A 23,730-nucleotide genomic window follows, 5' to 3' on the forward strand; every position below is an offset into this window, starting at 1 on the left:
AGCCAAGGACTCCCAACCTTCCACTCTATTTTTCATGGTTCAGGCCAGTCTCCAGGAGGAGTGCAGCCATGAGGTTTTCGCTAGAGAAAGGACATGGAGTGAAATCCTGGCCCCACTGAAGTCAATGGCAAAGCTCTCAGGCTTCAGCTGAGCCAGGATTTCACACACTGTGTTGTAGTTATTTTGAGGTAGATATTTCTTAAGGTTCTTAATATTTTACTATTTACCTAGAACTAATCAAATGAATCCTGGTACCCTAGGACAGGAGGGGTCTACTGGAAGAGGATGGGGAACTCACTATCAGTACAACTGGGATCTCTGGAAATGGGCTGGTTTGACCAAAGAGCTTCTGTGTCAGCAACCTGGTACTAAATTATTATTTTTCATTCTAATCCTCCTGCATTTCTCTTTAGTGCCCCATGTACAATATGGCCAATCATCTTAGCAGGCACCAGCCAGCAACAAATGAGAGCTAGTCTCCTAAGACCTGGAAATCACAAGCTCACCTTACGAAACATCCGATTCTGCCGCTGGAATGGAAGGCCTGGGAAGCCCAGCTGTGCAGGCTTTAATGAGACCCCGACAGGTGGTGGCCCCAAAAGGGAATGTCTTGTAGCCTGAGGGAAAAACTGTTGCAGAGCTGGGGCGGTCATGTTAAATCCTCGTAAGTTTCCTACAAATGCAAACATATACTATATCACTCCCATGTAGGGTGTGCTCACGAGAAAGAAAATCTCCAAGTCATGATGACTGCAGCGAGGGGTAGAGCTTAGAGAACTCTGTACCTCCCTTTCCATAGGGAATTGGTATCAGTAGTTTTGTTTTGCTGGCCGGCTTCTGCTTCCCCCAACCACCCCAAAGATCTCACTCCATCATTGCTGCCATGTGGAGATGGGTTAGACTACTCAATTGTTACTGCAGGCTAAACTCATTGGGGTGATTATTTGATTTGAACACACTGTCACCCATGTTTAAAGAAAGACAAGATCTTGATTTTGCAAACATTCTTTGTAGAAGAAGGAAATTCATCCCACAGCTTGTGCAGCTGGCAGTTCAAACTGATCTGGATGCTATCTTTTTTTTTTTTTTTTGACAGAACAGCAGCAACAATTGGAGCATTTCATTTAAAATATCATTTTACTTTTTAAACAAGAGATTTCATAGGCCTCTCTGCCACTAGATTTATCATGCAAGCTCAACATGATAAACTAAACCCAGACATTTAAGATGCTACCATTTTCTATCATAATGTTTTGTCTTTTGAACAGTTCTTTTCAGCAGAGCATCCACTTGAAAGTGCTTTATAGCCAGTAGGTAAGTATCAACACTTTCCGATGAAGGCAAGCCTTGCCATTCCCATTTTACAGATAAGGAAGCAGAGACAGACTTTAGAGACAAAGTTCTAGAAGTAGCCTATTATTTTGACTGCCAATCTTTAGATACCGACTGCTTGATTTTCACAGGTACCAAAAATCCATAGCTCCCACTGAAGGTCAATTTGAGCTCTGGGTGCTCGGCACCTATGAAAATCAGGCTATAGCTGTCTAAAGATAGACATCCAAAATCAGAGCTCACTTCTGAAAGTTTGTACATAAGTGACTAGCCAAAGGCCACATGATAAGTTAGTGGCAGAATCAAGAGTTGAACCTAGAAGGTCTGACACTCAACATCACGCTATAAGCACCAGATGACCCTGGTATAATGTATAAAGGCAGCGACACAACACAAGGAATTCCCACAGATTTGAACTACTTGTCAATTATGCTGTGAAAGAAAATATCTTCTTGTAAGGAGATTTATCTTAATTTTGAACAGAAATCTATTTGGTAAGAAATGGCCTTCTGTTCATGGTTTAACACTTTTATTAGAATTGCACATCCATTTAGACTCAGAAAGGCATTTCTTCTTTCCCCACTTCCATTGCTGAAACCACAGGCTTCCACTGAATTATTCATTCTGATGTTTCTCAGGCACTGAAATACCTGGGCATCAGATACTCTCACATGTAATCCAAACCTGTAAGTGACCACAAAAATTCAGCTTGCAAGTACAGTCGTATTGTTCAGTATGATCTTTATTACACATTTAAACATGAGAATGCAGAATGTCAAAAACGGAAATCACGGATACTAGTTCCAGCTTGCTAATAAGGTAGGGATAATACTCTACCTCAGTTCATTAGACTGGTCATTAAAACACCTTGTTCAACTGGCATATCCAGTTTGTTTCAGATCATTGGACATTTATATTTTAAATACAATTTTTCAATAAAAACTTCACCTTTAGAAAAAAGCCATGCTACTACTTAACATCAAATTTATCAGTTATCCTCCTTTCATATTTTTGCTGGGCCCAAGCTCTTTTCATCACACAAACATACATAAGAAACTTTAAAATCAGCACTAACTTCAGATTAGAGTTTGTTCCTTACTGCCTCAGCTTTCCTTAGCCAAAAGAGATCTTTAGATGGCCACTGGGGTCATGAGAGAGCATGCTTATTAATTAGCAAGGGAAAACAAAAGGCATGATAACATGCAGAATAAAACTTCATATACAAGAATCATCCCTGGTCTAGTTTTAAGTTAAATGATCATTCAGATTAACCCAGGTACCTTTTTCTTTATCAAAACGGCACTGGCAGGTTAAAAATAAAAGAAAATACAAACAAACAAATACATAAAAAGTTCCTCACCTGCATTTCTAATACCTTATATTAACTACAACTATTATTGGAGCAACCTTGTAAAGTTGTTTTGAAAACTTACCAGACCATGGACAAAAAAAATCTATCTACCTGGGAACCAGATGATGGAAGAAATAGTGATTTACTCCAAGCAAACAGAATTCCACAAAGCTGTTTCTTAAAAATTTACTTTTCACTTCTATTCCCTTTCTTTTTCCCCTTCTCTTCACTGAGCTTGGAAGACAGACCAACTAATCAGTTTCACTGTCTGCAACACATTTGTTTGGGTTCACAGACAATGCAAGTGACTACTGAAATTCAAACAAAAACTGTGATTGCTGTTTAATATATTCACAGAAACATTTATATTTGCCTTAAGCTTGTACATTTATATTTGCCTACCTTTACCGTCTAAACCCCTCAAAAGATTCCCATTGTGAAGTCACAACTTCCATCTCAAATGTTGCTCCTGAGCAGTTGAAAAATGGGATTTTCAACAACTGAAGAGCCTCTGAGATTTGTATTGGGGCAAATTTGACAAAGAACAGTACAAAGGAATGGAGTCCCAAAGCATAGAGGACTCCGATGCTTAGACAGGCAATATCCACTCTACGACTTCTCTCCCAGGTTAAGTGAGGGTGAAGGGGTGACTAAATAAGTGCAATGAGCATCTCCAACAATGACAGTACCTTGCATCTGTTGCATGAGCAGAGCTCGCTGAAGCATTGGATTGGCATTGAGGAGTGATGCTTGATTAGTTGCCCGTAAATTCAGCATCTGTTGCTGTTGTGGTGGTGGCAAACCCCTGGAAAAGAAGGGATCAAACACTTAAAAAGCTTCCTATAGAAAAATGTAACCTTCAAATTCACTCTTGTCTCTAACAAGCACAACACAAGGAGAAAAGGACAAAAGCAACACTGATGCATTTGGATTAAAACACTATTGTATACATCAACATTGTATTCCCCTTTCTTCCATCCTCCTGGAGTACCCAATGGGGAGGGATCGTCCATTACAAAATTTTAGGTCTGCGGCTTTGCCAGGTTTAAGAGACAGAACCTAAACACACATAAAGGGTAATGCCATAGCTTAAGGAAGTTCAGCAGGGGACTGCAGGTCTAGAGACCCAGGCAGGCAGCTGATCACTAGCTGAATTCAACAACTTCTCTTGATTCTTAAAACATTTTCATCGTCCTAGAACACTACTCAAAATCCACTACTCCCACCCAGAGGCCGTCCACATGGGTGCAGTTGAACCTAAATGTGAGTGCTGGGAAGACTGGCAGCAAATTATGACTTTCATATTTAAAGTATGGGCCAGAAGGAAGGGATGAGAAGAGTGGGAATACCTGGGAATGGGTTGAGCAGCAAAGTGTCAGTCTGGTTCAGGGGACTGAAGAAATTGGCATACATTACCCTAGATGATTCTTATGTGCTCTAAAAATAAGTCTGACTGCACTGCTCTCGACCCCACTATCATAATTTATGAGCCAATATTAATGTACTTGCCCCACTTCTAAAGATGATATAAATATTATGAAGCTGAAAGCACTTTCTGTAGGGGTGAGGTAGCCTATTCAGTGTTGGCTTTTAAAGCTCTTAAAGGAGAAAGGCTTGATTATATCAGAAAACTCTTCCTCAAGCCTTAGGCTAGTGGGCACAAGTGCTGACATTACACATCATCACATTTTAGGTTGGCAAGTCAACGAGGTAGCTGTGAAAGCCCTTCAGGTGTGAAATTCACTTCTGCACAACATCTTCCTCAGCCCAAGCCACCCCACTTAGAATATTTTTTATTAGGAGACTATTTGAATAAATAGATGGATACTCTCAGTATAGTGGGTCACCTTTTAATAATAACAGATATTCCCAGTATTGTAGGTCATTTACATTTATTTGAAGAGCGATTTAAATACTTTCCCACCCTTTTCCCTCTTATATTTCCTTTGTAATAGAGAGGTTTCCAAACATACCACAATAACATACTCATCATACTGATGCAATGGTGGTTGTGATTTAGTAGTTAAACTCTTTTCCTCCTTACATTTCCCCTCTTTAGTCTTGAATGCCTGCTGCATAAAGTTCTAGAAGAGAACAGTAGCACCTAAATGCATTGTTTACCTGTTTCTGTAGTATATCTTCTATCTTTGGTCATAGTGGGCAAATTTCCTTGATTAGAACTACTGTCTTCTCTATTACATGTTAGGTGAGCAGTTTCACTCTTTATTGTCCTCTTTACTGCTTGTGTCTGGCAGACACGTGTCTAGATTTGTCTTCTAATCCAAATCAAATACAAAGTCACAGCCTCAACAGCGTGGGGTGCAATTGCACAAATATCTGTGCTTATATACAATCATCAATTGAATGACACCTTACCACATGTTCAAACTGAATTCAATAATCCCACCCTTACACTAACTAAATAATCAAATACACATAATAAAACAAAATTATTTAACCAAAAGGGAGTTGGAGCCTGGTAATATAGTAAAATCCATGCCCCTATTTAAAAGGTTCAGTAGGACATTTATGTAAGTTGTAACAGGTAACATTTTCCTCTAGATTCCCCACTTTTGAACAATAATCAGCTTTCCTAGTCTGATCATTGTCCACTCACCTTTTATTTATTTAAATTTGGACACTTTGACTCTGTAGCATTTTATTTTATATGATCTACACTATTATGTTTTACTTGCTCTCAGGTACTAGGATGAGGGGATCAGAGAGATCCCAAGGTGACAAGCACCTTACAAATACCATAGGCACAGAGATTTTTAATAGTGCAGTGCCTCATCTGTTGCAATGGAGAGAAGTAGCCTTTAGACATTTAAATTGTAGTATTTTATACCTGTCTGGTGCAATGCCTGATTTGGAGGAGCTGCACCAAGCAGGAGCTTCCTTCACCTACTGCCTCCTCAGCACAAAGCTAAGGATGAGTGTTCTGGGCAGCACCCTGATCCCCACCCAAGGGCTGGGCACATCCTTTATTACTGTTGCCGACAGTGCTACTGCAGCTTCTAGACACCCTTCCCAGCGCATGCAGACAGATGAACTGCTTCAGCTGCCAGACTCACTAGGGGAAATGGAGACAATTCGTGCCCCCTCGCACCCCCCATCCAAGGTCCTTATACTCCATGCTCTGATCCCCTTAACTCCACCCAGGCTCCTAAACCTCTACATGGATCTCCACCTCCCCAGGGCCCTCACACCCCGGCAGTGATCCTTTCACTTCCTCCCACCTGGGCCCCTTTAGCCCTGGCACAGATCCCCCTGCACAGATACAGCCCCATGCTCTCCCCCCTCTGCCACCCGGGGCCGCGGGCCGCCCCCGCCCCGAACAGGGGATGGGGAGAGCTGGCAAGGGAAGAAGGCATTAAACAGCCACGCTCAGGCTTTCCTGGGCAGGGTCCCCAGGGCCAGGCCCGCGGTCCCCGGCCTCGATTAGCCGCGCTTACCGGCCTCCCTGTTGCGAGGGGTGTTGCTGCTGTTGCTGCAGGAGGTGCTGGAGCTGCAGCAGCTGGAACTGCTGCTGGCTGAACATGTCTGGGGAGCCCCGCGCAGAGCGAGCCTGGGACAAAACGCAGGAGAATGAGGGAGGCACCCGCCGCTGGGCTTCTGCGCATTAACCCCGGGGCAGGCACTGAGCAGGGACCCGCTGCCCTTTCATTCATTCACTCACGCACCCGAGGGCCGCCCCCGGGGGCCCCACATGCAGCAGCCGGGGGGGGGGGAGCTTCTAGACCCCACCCCCTACACATCCTCCCAAAGTGGCGCCTGCGAGCCCCCCGCGCACGGGTTCGCATGACAGCCGCTTCCCGGAGCAGCGGCGCTCCCGCGGCACCCACCCGGAGTTCACAGTTCTTGACAAACAGCCTCCATCTTACTGCAAAGAACAATAACCACCTGCTGGTGCTGGAGCCGCTGCTGCTCCTGCTCCTGCCCCTGCTCTTCCTGGCGGCTCAGACTTCTCAGCGCAGCCTCGCTGCACCGGACCAGCCCGCTCCCAAACCAGAGCGGAGAAAGGAAACCGGCGAGCAGCCGCTAGCTGCAGCGTCGGCTCCTTCCGTAGGCCTGGAGGACCCACTGCTGCGCCTCTTCGCCATCCTCCCAAAGCTCATTCAGCTGAGGGATTCATTTGTCTTCTCCCATTAGGAACAAGGGATTTTGCTGCTTGTTTCAGTGGGACATTTCATATCTTCCCTCCCTATCTTCCTGAAGTCTCACTGAAATTGCCCCAGGCTGGGACAGCTCTGCCTCCTTCTCCTTGTGCTCTACACAGCCCACAATTAGAAGTAGGGTCCCTTGCACACAAGCAAGGCTGGGCATCATCTGGTCAGGGGCTGTGGCTAGGCGAATTGTGTAAACGGCTAAAAGGGGAAACAGATGGTAGCCAACAGCTTTTTTTTTTAATAATTATTATGGTCCAGGGGAATCCTTGGTATCTGCTGCAGATGGCAACTGTCTCACTGAGGAGATGGAAAACCCCTAGCACTCACTGGCAATTTGTTGTGGTCTGATCTCCACAAACTTTGCCATGAGAAAAGAGTCTTTCGGGAGAAAATGAGACTTTTGCATCATTCTTGTGAGAATTTATTTTTATTTACAAGATTTTCTAGCAAGTTTAGGTGCTTTCTGGTGGCAGTGTGAAGCAAACCTTTCCTGTGGTGTGGCAGCTCTTCTAATAAACTCATGTGAAGTATGTGACCAGTATCTGAGACCTCTGGCTGAAATAAGTGCTATAAACTCTCATTTTCTCTCAAGACTCCATCTAGTGGGACAATATGAAGTCCTGGTTGTTTGCTGTTTGACTGTTTACTGTACTAGGGAGAAATCCTGCAATGATTACTCACGTGAAAAGCCCTTAGTCGTGTGAATGGTCTCATTGACTTCAGTGAGACTACTCGCACAAGCGAAGACTTTGCAAGGCTAATTGTTGCAGGACTGGTCCTTAGCTGGCTTTTTTTTTTCTTTTGACTTTTTTAGACTGTCACGATTTTATAATAGCCTATTTGGAGATCCTGGCCCTTAATGGCTAGTTGTGTTAATGCCTAGACTCCTTAAGCCAGTCATTGACGGCTCAAAAACACACTCCTGTTAATCTTTGTGGTTTAAGTTTTGTCCGAGGAAACAGTCATGGGAAAATTTGTATGGAGTCTTTTTCGCATTGCTTCACATAACTGATCCTTTTCCTCCACCATAATTACCCTACTCCAAAAACTGCCAGGGCTGAATAATTTGCAGTGGTGGAAGAGCAAGAAAAAGCCCTTGTAACGAGATCCTAGAGCAGTGATACTCAGACCTCAGTGCTTCAGGAGCCAAATTAATGATCAACATTACCCCTAAGGAGCTATAGTAGTGTTAATTCATTATTTAATTCACTACTGTACTAGATATTCAACACCTCTTCATGAGTAAGGAAACATATGATCATAGTAAAATCATCCTGCTTGGTTAATAACTTACTTAATTGATTAATAACATAGAAAAAGGATCCTGATTGGTTAATAATTAAATCACACAGTGTTTTAATATCATGTTCTGCAAAGAGTCACATTCAAGAGCCACTTGTGGCTCACAAGCTGCAGTCTGAGTATCAGTGTCCTAGAGACTTTGGTTAGCAAGAAAGGCTGATCCAGTCATTTGGGAACAAGCCTGGGACTCAGAAGAACCAGGCTCTGTTCCATACTCTGCTGCAACTTCATGTGTGACTTTGGGCAAGTCACTTAGGACCAGATTGTAAGGGTGTTTAGGTGCCTAGTGGGATTTTCAGAAGCACCTGAACACTTCTGAATTCCCCAGTAGGCATCCATCTGCATTTTTTGCTTCTAAATACCTTTATAAATCAGCATGTGCTTCAGTTCCCTATTTTCCATGATGAGGATAAAAGCACCTCTTTATCTCACAGATGTTATGGGTGTTATGAAGATAAATTACTGGGAGAGCTGGTAGTGGCCCCTATATTTAGGGTTCTAGTTGTTCCCATGGTGCATCTGTATTGTGATACTCTTTAACTATATGATTACATACTGCTTTTTTCATGGAACCCTGAGGGTACATGTACACTGCAGAACAGAACCAAACCAAACCCCCAGAGCAGCAAATCTCAGAGCCTGGGTCAACTGGCTCATGCTACAGGGCTAAAAATAGCAACGTAGAGGTTCCTGCTTGGCCTGCAGTAAGGTGACCAGATGTCCCAATTTTATAGGGACAGTCCTGATTTTGGGGTCTTTTTCTTATATAGGCTCCTTTTACCCCCCACTCCCATTTCACATTTGCTGTCTGATCATGCTCAGCTGGAGCCTGGCCTCTGAGACCCACCCTCTTGCTGGGTTTCAGAGCCTGGGCTACAGCCCAAGCAGGAATGTCTATACTAATATTTTCAGCCTTGTAGTGTGAGCCTCCGTCAGTTGACCGTGGCTATGAGACTCCCTGCTGCAGGTTTTTAGGCAATGTACATGTACCCTGTAATAGTGTCCACTCTTTTTGTTTGGTTTGGTCTGGTCTGGGAAGGGCTGGATTAACTCATCACTGAGCATGAGGCAAACATAAATTTATATGGGCCCATGCATTCTAATCTGAATAACAATGAACAGCTGATGTTGCACTTATGTTGCACTTGCTCCAACATAAACAGAGGCCACTCAAGACAATCTGATATCCTAAGTAAAACTTCAGTGTGCCACCCCCTTCTTACCTGCCAGAACAGAAGTTCTCCTCGGGGGGTGTGCCCATCAGATGGGGGTAGGGGGAGAGATAGGGGCATGGCAAGCCTTCTGATGGTCCAGTGATTATGGCAGATATGGGGAATCCAAGTATCATGTCGCAGCACCACTCATTCCTATACTGATAAACATGGTATTGGTGACAATCCTGTTCCTCCTCAGTTTGGCACTGGCCTCATTTGAGTGAGTAGCACTGCAATTTTCACACACACACCCCAAATGAATTTGGGCCTTGGGCATTGCGTAGTTTGCCTGTGCATTCTAGCCCTGGGTGTGAGCACTTTCTTCCCCAGGGGAGTGAGTGCATTGCCTCCACGGGTCTGAGGAGCAAGAGGCAGTTCTCTGTCTTGTGGAGGTGCACTCTGCTAGCCACTTGCTCAGATTGATCACTTTTTAAGGGGTATAGTTTCAAACAAGGGCTTTCAAACTGCACTAACAATATCTGTGGGCAGGTCTGTTTGCATGAGTTAATGGGGATTTACTCCCACAAAACCAGTGCACCTACCTACTTGCATGGAAACAGATGGACCTGCAAATATGAGCACATTTATCCACAGATGCATTTATAGAAATTAATTTGAAAATGTGGCCCTAGATAATTTAAAACATATTAAAGAAATAATTTATCTCTCTTACCTTTTCTCTTTATTTGCATGTCCCAAAGCAGGGCTTTCTAGCCTAGAAAGAAATTGAGGTTTTCCCTGTCTATTCCTGCTTGGACATTTCCTACTTATTTCCAAGTCTCTCTTTTCCTCCAGTAATTGCAATACAGGATGATCACATAGCTCTGTTGTTTTTTTTAACTACTGCTACGAACTGCTGTATAAGTCATCACGCAAGGAGATGCTTTGGAGTCACAAGGCCTGCACCATCACACCTTGACACTCAGCAGATACCCTTGCAATGAACAGTCTCTTACAGAAGCAGAAGATGAGGGATCTGAATTTGAGAGGTGCTGATTACCCACAGCTCTCATTGACACCAGCGGGAGGTGCGGGTGATCATTATCTCTTACAATCAGACCACGAGTTCGTTCATAGTTGTACTTGGGGCTCTTGCTTTGCTGCCTATGATTTACATGACAGGAATTGTTGCAGAAGTGGTTAGGTAGACTCACTATGTGGCAATAGTGAAATATAATGAATCCTTACATCTGTAATGATGCATACCAATACTGCATCCTCATTTACAAGTGCATCTGAAAACTGGGTAAAAGGCACCATGTTCTGTGCAGCTTTCAGTGTAATGTTAACGATAATTTACAGATTTTGAATGAAAGCATCAACTCAATTTGCAGACATTTTCTGCAGATTTCTCACTCTTTTCTTCTCCCCTTCTCTAGTTTCTTGTCTGCATGGAGAAGGAGACTGCTACTCTTGATAGTTTCCCCAGCACTCCTCTTGCTCCCGCTGCCTCACCTGTTCCTGAAATGAGGCAGGGTATAAAGAGCTTACATCAGACCTGCAGACTCCATGTGTGTGTGTGTGCGTGCCAAAGATTATCAATAATTTAAATTCTAATGTAATGAAAAATAAATATGAAAGTAAGAATACCTGAGTGAGAACTCATAAGAAATCCTGTTGTTGCATCCCAGTCTTCTCTCCCTTCCTCTGGTTATATTAGTCAGATTGTTTTTTAACGCATAATTTTGAATGTCAATTGCTGACACAATGAACTTCCAATGTTCTTTTGCAAGCCTTTTTGAAGAGAAACACAAATGTTTTAATTTAATTTCAGATCTCATGGGGAACAGAATGATCCTAAGAGATGATTTCTGGAACATAGGCTCACTCAGAGTGAAATGCCTGTTTAGTATGTTAAACAACCAGATAGGGGTCCAATATTCGGATAGTTTGATGGTGCTATTTCTAGCAAAAATGTTGATAGCTGCAATCAAATACAATAAATTTTATGTAACTTTTAGAATTGCTGATTACAGCAAACCTCTGGTAAATGGCAGCTTTTCTATCAAGATGGGTGGGGAAGGGGGAGAGGACTGCAAATATCTACATGGGCAGAGTGAAATTACTTGGACCCTGACCTGTAAAAAATATTTTTGTTTTCACCAAAGACACTTTCAGGTTAATTATGGTCCTAAATATTACTTTTGTAAATACATTATGTTGCAAACTAAGCCAAACATTTCCTCTTTATGATCTGAGGCTTTAAAAAAAAATCAGTGGAAACACATAAAACATTTCCCTGCATTTCTGGTAAATCAAACATAGCAGCAATGTGCTAGTGCATTACAACCAGAAATGGAAATTGACTGGCAACAAAAGTGAAATGGATTTCTTCATTGTCCATGCTCTGGGAAATGCGAAAAGCAAAGATCAAACAGCAGCAACAGTGAAAAGTAAATTAAAAGTAAAATAAAATAATTAAATAAATAAATAAAGTTATACTTTAGTGATGAGTAAACTAGGTAAGGGCACTTACAAGAACAGAGATTATTTACAGAGATATTATTTAAAAATATATTTAGCTATTAATTTGCAGTGTCTCTTGAATATTTAAAGTCAGCACTGATTTTTTGTATGGTACTGCAGTTTGAGTGGAGTGAAATATTCTTGGCTTCTTCATTACAAATATATCAGGGATTATGCAGACCCTCCAGATTTCACATTCTGGAGGGCTGATTTGAATGCCAACTTTGAACCCCTCTCTTGTGATGGAGGATTGTGTTGTGTTTCCGTGAGACACTGGAAGCCTCCCTTATTCTTAATGGCCCTGCTTGGGAGCAGAAGACACCTGGCTCACGGCATAGCTCCCTTTAGCAATCTCTTTACATTTACCTACATGAACTACAACTCCCATGAAGCTCTCGGACCACAGGAGGGCACTCAAAGACCTCTAGCGGCCGCTGCTGGTACGTGCGCTCTAAATCCCATGAGGAGCCCTGTGGCTAGCGGAGCTTGAGCTGGCAGTCGGGGTAGTGGCGCTGCTGCAGAGATCCAGGGACCTAGGTTAGGTAGCAGCGGAGGGCAAACCAATCCACCACCTAGCTGTGGGGTGGGGACAACCCCTGATGAGGGCTTGGGGGGCCAAACCCCAGCAGTAAATCCTTTGTAAACCAAGCAGGGAGAAAGAGGCGGTTGCATTGCAAGCCCAGGAGGCGAGAGCCCAGGCGGAGCTGCAGACATGGGGAACCGAGGGATGGAAGACCTCATCCCCCTGGTCAACAAGCTCCAGGATGCCTTCGCTTCTATCGGCCAGAATGCCGACTTGGACCTACCCCAGATAGCTGTGGTTGGGGGACAGAGCGCCGGCAAGAGCTCAGTGCTGGAAAATTTTGTGGGAAGGTAAGACTTTTAAAATATAGAAGATTATAGGGGATGTTGTGGGGGCCGATGCCCCTGATGCATCTATGTTGTGCAATGCATTGCTAATGGACATGCAGTGCAACGCTTAATGCAGTGCAACCAGGACAGTGTGTGTGTGTGGGGGGGGGGAAGGTGCTGATCTTGCTCCTCTGAACTTGGGATTCATACTAGAGGAGGATCATCCCAGCTCCTGCTACACACACACATTCTAGTGCTGGGATTGTTCTGCACCCTACAATGCAGAAATCAGGAGTCTCTATGAGGGGTGACATTCCCTTGATTGTCACCTTCACTAGCAGGAGAGCCCTCCCCTCAGCATAAGATTAGAAGTGCATGTGTGTGTATAAATGTCTGCTTTGAAATGGTAATATCTGATTGGGAACTGATCAGAGCAGATCAATGCTGGACAGCATATTGCTTGGTGGGCTGGGAGGGGCGGAGGGAGTGTGTGTGTGTGAAAGAGGTTGAGAGGAGGATGCAGCACCAGACAAATCCTGCTTTTGGAGTGACTAATGCACAAAAGAAGCCATTTGTGGGAGAGGGAGAGGGAGTAGGAAGGAACTGAGCTGATGTGTTGTCCACATCACAGGAGATTTAATGGTTTTAATCCTAAATCATTTATTTATTTATTTATTTATTTATGGGAGCTAAATACAAGAAGGCAGAATCCTGGGGATGAGCAAGGAGCCAGGATGGTAGGATGTCTCCTCTCACCCCTGCTGTTGGAGGACGATTGCTGCTGGGCACTGACAGGGTGGGGAGGATGAGGAATAGGGGAGGAAGGCACTGCCTCAAGGAGAGAATGAATAACATAGATGGTTGTATAGAATGTACAGAAAATTAATGGAAACCCAGTAAAGCACAGACAAAAGGTCCATACGTTATGTAATGTCAGGGATAGAAATGTCAGAGGAAAAATAGCCACATTCTGGGTTGTCCTTTATTTTTATCACACATTAGAGACCTGCAAGCCAGAGCCAAAATTGATACCACTTCTGCATCATTTTTGGCAATGAATTATCTATGGTGATTCTAAAAAATACTGATCAGTGAATATTGTGTGTGCAGATATATAACTGTATACAAACCCTGTTAAATATCGGCCATTGTGATCTGAACAGATCCATCAAGACTAGATTTCTTATTTGTTATAAGTTTCACCCTGAAGAATCCCCCAAGGTGAAATGCTAGGAAGACTAGGGTCACACAGCATGTCCTCTGCTCCTGATTGTGTCTGGCTAGATACAGGACATGCCTTGAACGCTACATAGGCACCTAAAGATGGATGTGCTTGTTGTGAGGCTAAGCAGCTGTAGAGTTTAAGTTCAATTACCCCACCCCACCCCCGTCCTCCATGGTGGATGCCATGTCAGGAGCTGGGGGGAGAAGCAGAAAAAGCAGTGGTTATTCCCCCATGTGCTCAACTGCCTGGGTACTACCATTTTGTGACAGTAATATTCTGGTGCTTTCCCTTCATATGACCTTCACAATAATCACCAGCAGCTTCAACAAATAGCAGGCGACCAGGGAAGGTGGTCTGCACATACATAGTATACACAACACCTGGAGTGCGTCTTGAGCTTGTTTGTAGCTTGGTTAAGCTATTGTGGCCCTTGCTATAATCCTTCCCTATTAGGCACTGCTATCCTCTATGACGAGGATGCAGGTTGCTGCTGATTTCCCTAGGAGGAACTACTGCTGTGACAGAGTGTTAGATTATTTTCTTCCACAAACTGTATTCTCCCTCTTCTTTCCCTGCTTTGTTGCGTGGGCGCTCTCTCTCTTTCTCTTTTGCCCCCTCTAGTCCTTGCACTGTGACATCTACTAACGAAATTATTTTTATAACTCTTTTATCATTGAAAGAGCCTGTAATGAGCCTGAATAGCTCCATCTTTGGTGATATATGAACAGAATGGTCCAATATGCTGTACAGGGGCCCAGGTGTCCCTGAGCCATGAGAGACAGTGTGCATTAGGGAGATGTCACTTTTGCTTCTGGGGAAAGGAAAACAGAGCAAGAATCAGAGTAGTTGTTTAAACAAAACTTCCCATCATTGCATATTTAAAAGAGCCTGAGATTCTCACTCACTGATTTTCAATGGTGCCAGAGCTTTTAGGATAATAAATTAACAAAGGGTACCCACACAGACAGGACAAGATGAAAACATAATCATTCAGGGAAATAATTGAAGAGAAAATGGAAAACGCGTCAAAGGGAACTATTGACTTCTTCCATTTGATGCCATTAGGTGGCTGGGTGGCTCAGGGGGTTAGTAATAGATATGAAACTTCTTGCCACTGAAAGTACCAGTCTACATTACAAAACCAATTGCATTTAAATATGGCTGTGACCCAGCCAGATTTGAAGGTATTTTTTTCCTTGTTTGTGTGGACAGAGAAAGTCATGTTAGGGAGCCATGTTTTGATCTTCACCAGTATCTAGGCTAAAATATGGTTCCTTAACATGATTATGACATGTTTTTTTTCTGTTCAGACAAGAAGGAAGAATGTGTTATAACATGGCGGGACCACATACATTAAAACGTAGTTATTGCTATAGAGAGGCCTATGTCACCAGTTTTTTTGGGATCAGGCTGTGGGTGAGATTGAGTCATCACCACCTGACAGTTGTTTGGTGCACAATATGAAATGAGTTTGATGGGTCTCAATCCAGTTCCACATGGACAGTTATCCACATTAAAAAACAAATAACACCAACACAATTGACAGTAGTTGGTCCTTTTGGTGGGGGTGTCTCAGCAGAGAGGCTGAAGGCTGAATGTTTCATGAAGATTAAACTCCCCTCTTCATTTTAGAGGTAGTTCCTCCAGATCACATCAGCATGGTAGAATGGGGATGGTTTCACTAACATCACACCTGATCCATGGATAAACAGGACTTCAGTCTCTAGGGCTTCCAGTCCAGCATCTTCTGCTAACACCAACATTCAATGTGTGCTGAATTTTTCAAAATACAGAGGAACTACACTGAATACAATAAATGTTATTTTGTCTGATATCTTATCAAACAAGTACTTCTTTTTCTGAGTGCAATGGTTCGCTAGTCACTGCTAATTACTCTCCCAGTATCACTTACTCTACTGTTAACAGATTACCCAACAATGCAAAGCCTGTATTTATAATAGCAGATGTCGATGTGGCTGCTATATGTGCTTCTGCTGCCGAGGACTCAGCATGGTGACTAACACCAGATGATGATGGTAAAATCCTCTAATGGTGTGGGATAGGACTGATAGAAGAAGGGCAGCTGACATTTATCTTCCCAGGCTGGTTTATGCTGGGGCCTCAGAGCTAGCAAGAGGCTTAGTTTTGGTCATCTCTAAGCGTTGGCTACTGTGGATGGGCTACCACTAGGACAACATCTTATGGCGTCACCCTACCCTTTTTGTTCCTGCTGCCTATTTGCTACTTCAGAGTGCCTGCATGAATTGGCCCTACACATTGCCAGTGTTGGATGAACTGCTTGGATGGAGTGAGTAAAGCATGGGGATACTTGATGCTGATCTAATTTGAGATTGGGCTTCCCAAATAGAGAGTTTGTAAGCAGGAGAATGGGGATATCTAAGGCAAAGTTCACACAGTTGTTTCCAAAGTCCAGAAATGTTCACTCTCCTTTTATGGCACATGGCACAATAAATAAATAAATCAAAAGATGCCCTCCTGTCCAATGATCTCAATGTATTTTAAAGACATGAGATAACTAAGCCTTCCAATATCCCAGGAAGTAGGAAATTATTATCACTATTAGATTAAAGAATTTAGATGCAGTGCTGCTAAGTGACTTGTCCAAAATCACACAGCAATGAAAACCAACCCAACATTTGATTAGTCCCAGACCTAAGCATTAGCCTTAAGACCTTCCTTCCATCATAAAAAATTTTATATCCAAATCAAGCCCCTTCCAAAGGTGGAATACTTTCCATGCTGAGTAAGGAGTCTTAAACCTTGTCCACACACATTTATACTGGTTTAACTATACCTTATAATTAAAGCGGTACAACCCACCATGGAGGATCTAGTTCTACTGGCATAAATGTGCTCATACTGAAATAGGATATTCCCATATGGGAAGGAGAGCTCTCCCAGTATAAGTACCTTCATGCCCGTATAACTGTGACCACACTAGGGATTGTACTGGTATAACTATTTCAATTAAAAAAAACCACACCTCTAACCAACATAGTTATATGTGTACAAAAGCTTGGTCTTAATGTGTTTTCCTCAAGGGGATGCTCAGCATATAGGTGAAAGAATACAAAAGAACAAATTTAAATCTAAGCCCTGCCAATACTAAGCTAGAGCCTTGAGAAACAGTGTTTTACAGTAGATTGAATACAAGGCTAGGAGCCAAGAACTTTGTTCTGGATTTCATTTGGCCTCTGACACTTTGGTGACTTTGGGTGAGTAATTTAATGTCTCTGTGACTCATTCTCCCCACCTGTAAAAGAGGGATAGTGATACTTGCCTTCCTCCCAGAGATGATGATATGAAGCTTAATTAGGTGATATTTGTAAATTGCTTTGTAATGGAAAGGCGCACTGTCATTATTTTAGATACAGCACTGCCTAGAAATTCCCTCAGAAAAGGCAATCTTCATGGACACAGATTATCAAAAAGCAAAGGATATCTCAGAAGCACGCATTGGCCTGTCCAGGTACAGCAGGGGTACATCACTGCTCACTCATCCTCAAAATGTATGGAGCTGAAACTTCTCTCTTCTCTTCTCGAGCAAACACTGTGGTTAAAATAGTCAATGCTGCCCATGGGAACTGGGGGTCCAGAACTCCCAGGTAGTTATGAAAATCTCAGCCTGTAGGTATTCTTATGTCCACTCACCATACAGTGTAACACTCAGCATTTATATATTACTTTAATGGTCTGATTTTCATTTATACCAAGAGCCCTTTAGACAACTCTGGCAGCATAAAGGGGCCTTAAAGTGGTTCATGCCCTCTTTGGGACCCCTTTTCACATCCAGAGTGCTGTAAAGGGACCTTAATGTGGTAAACCTTAAAAGCATTATACAATACACACACATCTGTGAGGAAAGTGAGTAATCGTATCCCTATTTTAAAGACTGGAAGAGTGAGGCATGCAGGGTGAAGTGACTTATCCAGGGCAACAGAGGTTGACAGCATGAGAAACTCCTAGCTCTGAGCTCATGTCTTTCAATGGAATCCATTGACATTGCAACACCTGAATTATAACGTTTTTGTTTGATTTAGTTGTATGTATACACACAAACAGTGGGAAGCCTCTGGTATTGAATAAAGACCATACGTCCATTTTCCTAAGATTAATAAAAAGCAACAAAGGACAATGCAGCACAAGAGTTAAGTGTATATAGCATGCCACGATAAGCCACAAGAAAAAGGAATTAACTCAAGAGAAATGTACATAGCTCTCAGCAATTGCCTGTGGAAGGAGAAGCAGCAGGAGACACACCTTTGAGCCAAAACATAACATGGATGATCAGAATATTGTAAACAGCAAATATCAATATATAATTGCAAACCTAGATATCCCTGCTGCAACTCTCGTTCACGTGATTTGTCCTGTGGCTACTCACATGAGTGAGGATGAAGAGTCAAGCCCTAAATAAACAGAAGTTTCTTTGTATATTATATATCATCACTATTTCCTGAAGCAGTGCACAGAGGTCTCACACCCTTAGAACTACTATACTTTTCACCTTAGCTCTTTGAACATTTTCCTACACTGTAACACAAGTGTCGACCTTGTCTTCAATAGGGAAAAAAGTGTGTTCTTACCATATGTTTGCTAATATGTGGTAATTAACAAGGGGTAAAATCCTAGTGAAGACAAGTTAGTTGTAGTTTGAAAAGGTGTTAGCACATTAAAGTAAATTCTGGGCTCCCCTAGGGCCTACCTCAACCTGCTAACGTGAAAAATACGAACTGCATTGTCTTCACTAGGATTATATCATGTGTTAATTGCCAGGTTAGCTGACATGGTAAGAACACACCTTTTTTCCCAGTGTGAACACAGACACCCCTCCTCCTCCTTGCACTTCTATAGTGCCTTTCATCTGAGGCTCTCCTAGCATTCCAGGCATTAATTAATCTTCACAGTACTATGCTGAAGTAGGCAAATGTTAGTATGCCAGTGTTACAGGTGTTGAACTGAGGCACAGAGGTGCTAAGTGATCTGAGTGCCCACTGAGGTCAGGTCCATACTATAAACTTACATTGGTATATCTGCGTCACTCAGGGGTGTGAAAAATCCGCACCCTAAGCGATGTAATTATACTGAGTTAACCCCCAGTGTAGACGATGCTATGTCAATGGGAGAGCTCCTCCCACTGACATAGCTACCGCCTCTTGGGGAGATGGATTACCTACATCGATGGGAGAAGCTCTCCTGTTGGCGGTATTAGCATCTTCACTAAAGCACTGTACGTGAAGACGAGCCCTTCATCAGGAACAGCATTCAGGAGTCCTGAATGCCAGTTCCCTGCCCTAATCACTAGGTTTTCTAAAGAAAGAGCATATAAACATTCACCATATTGTACGTAACTATGTACAAATATAATGATGTGAAGTTAGAGAATTAAAGGCAAGTGTTTTGAGACCCAACTTGAGACATTTTGGGCCTGATTTTCAGAGATGCGGAACAGCCACAGCTCCAGTTGAGTGGGTGCCTCAGGTTTGGTTACAGAAATTGAGGTGCTCCAAATCAGAGGCCACATCTGTAAATGTTGTTCTAATACTGTAAAATAAGATAAAAACTTTAATCCCTCCCTTGCCTGTCTTAGGGCTTGATGCTTCAAGATGCTGAGCATCCCCAGCTTGCACTGACTTAGGGCTCTATCTTGCCCCACAGAAATCTGTGGGATTTTCCAAATAGAGGATGCTCAGTATCTTGCAGGATAAGCCCCTGAGAGAGCAACCAAGTTAACATAACAGTTAATAAATCAAAGAAAATCTGTCTCTTGACATTTTAGCTGCGGGAGCAAAATTTGCCATGGTGTACTGAGCAGAGATTTTAGTTGTAAGTGGGAGCCAAACCTATGTGTGCTCCACCCATATGAACCAATGCTAGGATTTTTCATTCAGTGCACTTATGTAGCAAAACCAGAGGAGTGTCTAAGGGGGTTACAGGCAGCCACCCAAAATGTAATGGTTTTCTGGCCAGATGCCAATGATAAAATTAACTTTTTGGGAAGCCTCTCTGAATGAAAAGTAACCTGCTATCAATACCCATAGTCAATCCACTGCCTTCATGAGACACAGGGTAAATGGAATTTTTGAAAATATCTTTGGGTGTAATCCTTTCCTTCTTCTTTGCAATGTATAACGAAGCAAGTCATGGCACAACTGGTAGGGAAGAGAGCTGCCACTAGATCTGTATTTTAAAAACACCTCAATGTTGTGATGCATGGTAGGAAATGTAGTCTTTGCAACAGGACAACACTCTCCTCACAGTTAAACAGCATCCCCTCTGATCTCTAACCTGTTTTTGCATATCCTGATTGTAGCGGGGTGGCTACCTGCTCCTGCCCTTCGGGGCTTAAAACAGCCCAGGAGAGGGCTGTAGCTAGGGCAAGAAGCCTGGGCTGATTGGGAGAAAGCAGGCCCAGCTGTGGCCAGGTCCCAATCAGGCCCAGCTGGCCCCTATAAGACACAGTGAGCTAGAAGCCCAGATAGTCTCCTTCTGGCTGTAGAGGGAGAAGGGCCTGGCTGCTAGAGACAAGGTACCTTGAGTGGAGCAGGGCTGGGGAGCTCCTGCCTGGAAAGCCCTAGGCTGCTGCCTAGCATTAGGCCAAGAGGTACTGGGGGTTGCAGGGGGCAGCCCAGGGTTAGGCAAAGGCAGAAGGTCCAGACCCCTTTACTGATGATGAGTGGCTGATATTGCAGTCTGCCCCAGTGAATGGGGGTGAGATGGAGACTGGGCAGTAGCCAATACTGAAGCAAAGTGGGGATAGTGGGGTGGGGGTTCCCCTGGGAGGGGGAGACCCAGTGAAAGGGGCACTGGGGTCCTGGGAGAGATATGGGGGGCCAGCAGAGGACAGGTGGATCATGGGCCTGCAGAGGGTGCTCCTGGCTGGAAGTGAACTAATTCCCAGGATGACCAGCAGGAGATACCGCAGGGGTGAATATGGCCCGTCTACACTGATTCAGAAAACTGGAGCACCAATGGAGGGGGACACACAAGTAACTGGGTAGATGGAATTTGTGGCTAAAGAACAAGCCTAGGTCTCAGGGGACCTAAATTCTATTCCTGGATCTGCCACTTGTTTGCTGTGTGACTTAACCTTTCTGTATCTTACTTCCCCATCTGTAGAACCAAGAGAACACTACTACTTAAGTCATAGATGTGATATGATAATCTATATTGCATCATACATAATCTTAATTCATGAATGGAAGTGCTCTGATCTTAACAGAGATGGTGCAAGAGAAGTGACAATAGTTATATGGGAAAGAAAGGGTCTCCCTTTTATTAATAGCTAAATCCAAACTCTTCAGTAATAAGGACAACGACATTCATCTTAAAATTCTTTAAAATGGAGGATCCGAAATCTTATTTACTGAGATGATCTGCCAGAGAGCTGTAGACATCCATGCAATTCACATTCACCAGCTGATGTGAGGAAGAAATTTCCTCCTTGGTACAGTACTGCATAATTAAGTGTATTATATGGAGAGTTTGTGCCTTTCTCTAAAGCAGCTAGCATTAGCCACTATCAGAGAGAGACTACAAGATTTGATGGATCTGTGTTAGGATGCAGCAGGAAGCAGGATACCACACTACATGGATCAGTAGTGTGTTTAATTGAAGCACTTCCTTTGTTCTCACATATATAGCCATGCAGAGAAACATGGAGAGCTGTGTACATTGTAAACTCTTTGGGACAATGTCTTTTACTATATGTTTATACAGTACCTAGCACAATGGGGCCCTGATCTGACACATAATGATGATTTTATAACAGTATTGATAATGGAAAAAAGAGACATAATAAATGAAGATTGTGTTGGAATAGAGACTGTTCCTATTATGACTTCTATTATGGTTAGGCTTATCTGGTGAGAAAAGTACATGCTTCAATCATGAACCAGAACAGAAAGCACCTCAGTGATTGTAAGTCACAGGGATCTGTCCACAGGGACGTGATCAGCTGCTCCACCGACCCTAAGACAGAATACAGCTCAGGACTTCAGGATGTCAAGAGTCACTGTCTCAATCAGTCTGCTCAGACCTGGAGGGGTTCATATGTCAGACTGTGTAAGGCAGAGGTAGGCAACCTATTGCACAGGTGCCAAAGGCAGCACACGAGCTGATTTTCAGTGGCGCTCACACTGCCCGAGTCCTGGCCACCGGTCCATGGGGCTCTGCATTTTAATTTAATTTTAAATGAAGCTTCTTAAACATTTTAAAAGCCTTATTTATTTTACATACAACAATAGTTTAGTTATGTATTATAGACTTATAGCAAGAGACCTTCTAAAAAGGTTAAAATGTATTACTGGCACGCAAAACCTTAAATTAGAGTGAATAAATGAAGATTCGACAAGCACTTCTGAAAGGTTGCCTATCCCTGGTGTAAGGGGTACTGATTGTAACAGCTCCAAGTTTCTCTCTTCTTTTTCTTCCCCAGCCTCTTTATCTAATTTCATCTTTGGCATTTGTAATGTAGCCATCATGGCATCTAGGCATTAATTTACGTATTGTTTACTTGGACTGATCTGATGGGTTTCTGTTAGTCACAGAAGGTATCTTTTCTCATTGTGTATTACTAAATATAAATATTAGGGTCGTAGTGAAGAGTGGCTGAAGACAAAGCTTGTGAATGTTCCTCTCTTATTCATCCTCTCAGTATTTATTAAAGCAATGCCACTGTTTTAATGGTTTTAAAATGATATCAACGGCTTGATTTAAGGTCAAGTCAAGATATTCAGAACAATTAATAATACGCTGCACCTATGTAAAGCTTTTCATCTTCAAAGTGCTTTGCAATCATTCACTAATAACTACTTTACCTCATCAATCATTATTTAAGTAATTGTCCTAATCACCATGATAAAGATAAGGAAATGGAGCCAGAGAGGTTAAGTGACTTGCTGAAGGCCACACAGTGACTGAGTGTCAGACTCCTGATTAGAAATCAGGAGCTCATGGCTCCTACTCAGCTGTTAAGTTTGATTCTGTTCTTGCTTACATCTGTTTTGTGCTGATGTAGTTCCACTGACTTAATTGGAATTGCAGCTGATTTACACCCCTGTAAGTAAGAGAAGAATGGAGCCCTGAGTCTGAAATCTGACCCTAAATCCATCAGCAAATATGGTATGTAAAGCCTCCCATGGTTCTCAATTCTGAAGCTATTGCTAGATCTAGTCATAACAGAGGGGATGAAGAATGGAATTTCAGTTTTAATGCTCAATCTCTTACCATTTTGTATGAATTAGGTGTTTATGAAGATATACTGGGGGCAGATGCTGTGCCCATTTTCCAAATGCAGTTATTCCTGCTGCTCTGCCTAGTGTTGACATCTCTTGCGATTCTATTGAGAATCTCATGATTTGTTGTTCTTAACTTGATTCCTGCACCTGGGACTTTACCAACTAAGAATCTCAGCTGTTGTATTTTTTAAAAAGTAAGTTTCTAGCCCTCCTGTTGCAGAAAAGAGCTTGAAAATGTGTTCCACTAACTGCTGCAGCCCCCAGAGACAAATGAAAATAAATCCAAATGTGTTATACTTAAAAACTCAAGATTGGTTTGAAAATCTCATGTTTTTTTGGTACATTACTCATGATTTCTGAATGCTTGGGGCTGGCAACACAAACCTGGGCCTCTCCTAAGATTGTCAGTCATGATAATCTGAGATATGCAAAATAGGATTTGGGATGAGCTCAACTCCTTTTTACTTGTGACTTAAGAATTGAACTCATGTCTCTGGAAGTAAAAATACTGTTTTAATAACCCACTACACCAACACCACCCCTCCTTACTTCTCACTTC

General features: G+C 42.8%; 2 protein-coding genes and 1 long non-coding RNA gene across 10 annotated transcripts in view; 2 read left to right on the forward strand and 1 right to left on the reverse strand.

The window, feature by feature from the left end:
- Nucleotides 1–7,037, reverse strand: part of CIZ1 (CDKN1A interacting zinc finger protein 1) — a 24,179-nt gene extending 17,142 nt beyond the window's left edge. Inside the window, exons 1-4 of the mRNA XM_050927115.1 lie at nt 6,587–7,037; nt 6,139–6,251; nt 3,373–3,488; nt 507–673 (exon numbers count right to left, since the gene is read on the reverse strand). Of these exons, the coding sequence (XP_050783072.1) occupies nt 507–673; nt 3,373–3,488; nt 6,139–6,224 (369 nt within the window). The 5' untranslated portion in view covers nt 6,225–6,251; nt 6,587–7,037. The remainder of the gene's footprint in view (nt 1–506; nt 674–3,372; nt 3,489–6,138; nt 6,252–6,586) is intronic.
- Nucleotides 1–10,890, forward strand: part of LOC127036299 (uncharacterized) — a 27,206-nt gene extending 16,316 nt beyond the window's left edge. The window contains exons 3-5 of one of the 4 annotated variants that reach the window (XR_007770070.1): nt 232–365; nt 1,269–1,314; nt 10,748–10,890. This is a non-coding gene — a long non-coding RNA (uncharacterized LOC127036299). Of the gene's footprint in view, nt 1–231; nt 366–1,268; nt 2,009–10,747 lie in introns of those variants that run through there. The other 3 variants (XR_007770071.1, XR_007770068.1, XR_007770069.1) reach the window with 3 other exon arrangements.
- A 1,401-nt stretch (nt 10,891–12,291) lies between these two features.
- Nucleotides 12,292–23,730, forward strand: part of DNM1 (dynamin 1) — a 112,191-nt gene continuing 100,752 nt past the window's right edge. For all 5 annotated transcript variants that reach the window (XM_050927095.1, XM_050927097.1, XM_050927098.1 and 2 more), the window contains exon 1: nt 12,292–12,707. In XM_050927095.1, coding sequence (XP_050783052.1) covers nt 12,547–12,707 — 161 coding nt within the window. In that variant the 5' untranslated portion in view covers nt 12,292–12,546. The remainder of the gene's footprint in view (nt 12,708–23,730) is intronic.

This window comes from Gopherus flavomarginatus, chromosome 17 (genome assembly GCF_025201925.1).
Source record: "Gopherus flavomarginatus isolate rGopFla2 chromosome 17, rGopFla2.mat.asm, whole genome shotgun sequence".
NCBI lineage: Eukaryota > Metazoa > Chordata > Testudines > Testudinidae > Gopherus > Gopherus flavomarginatus.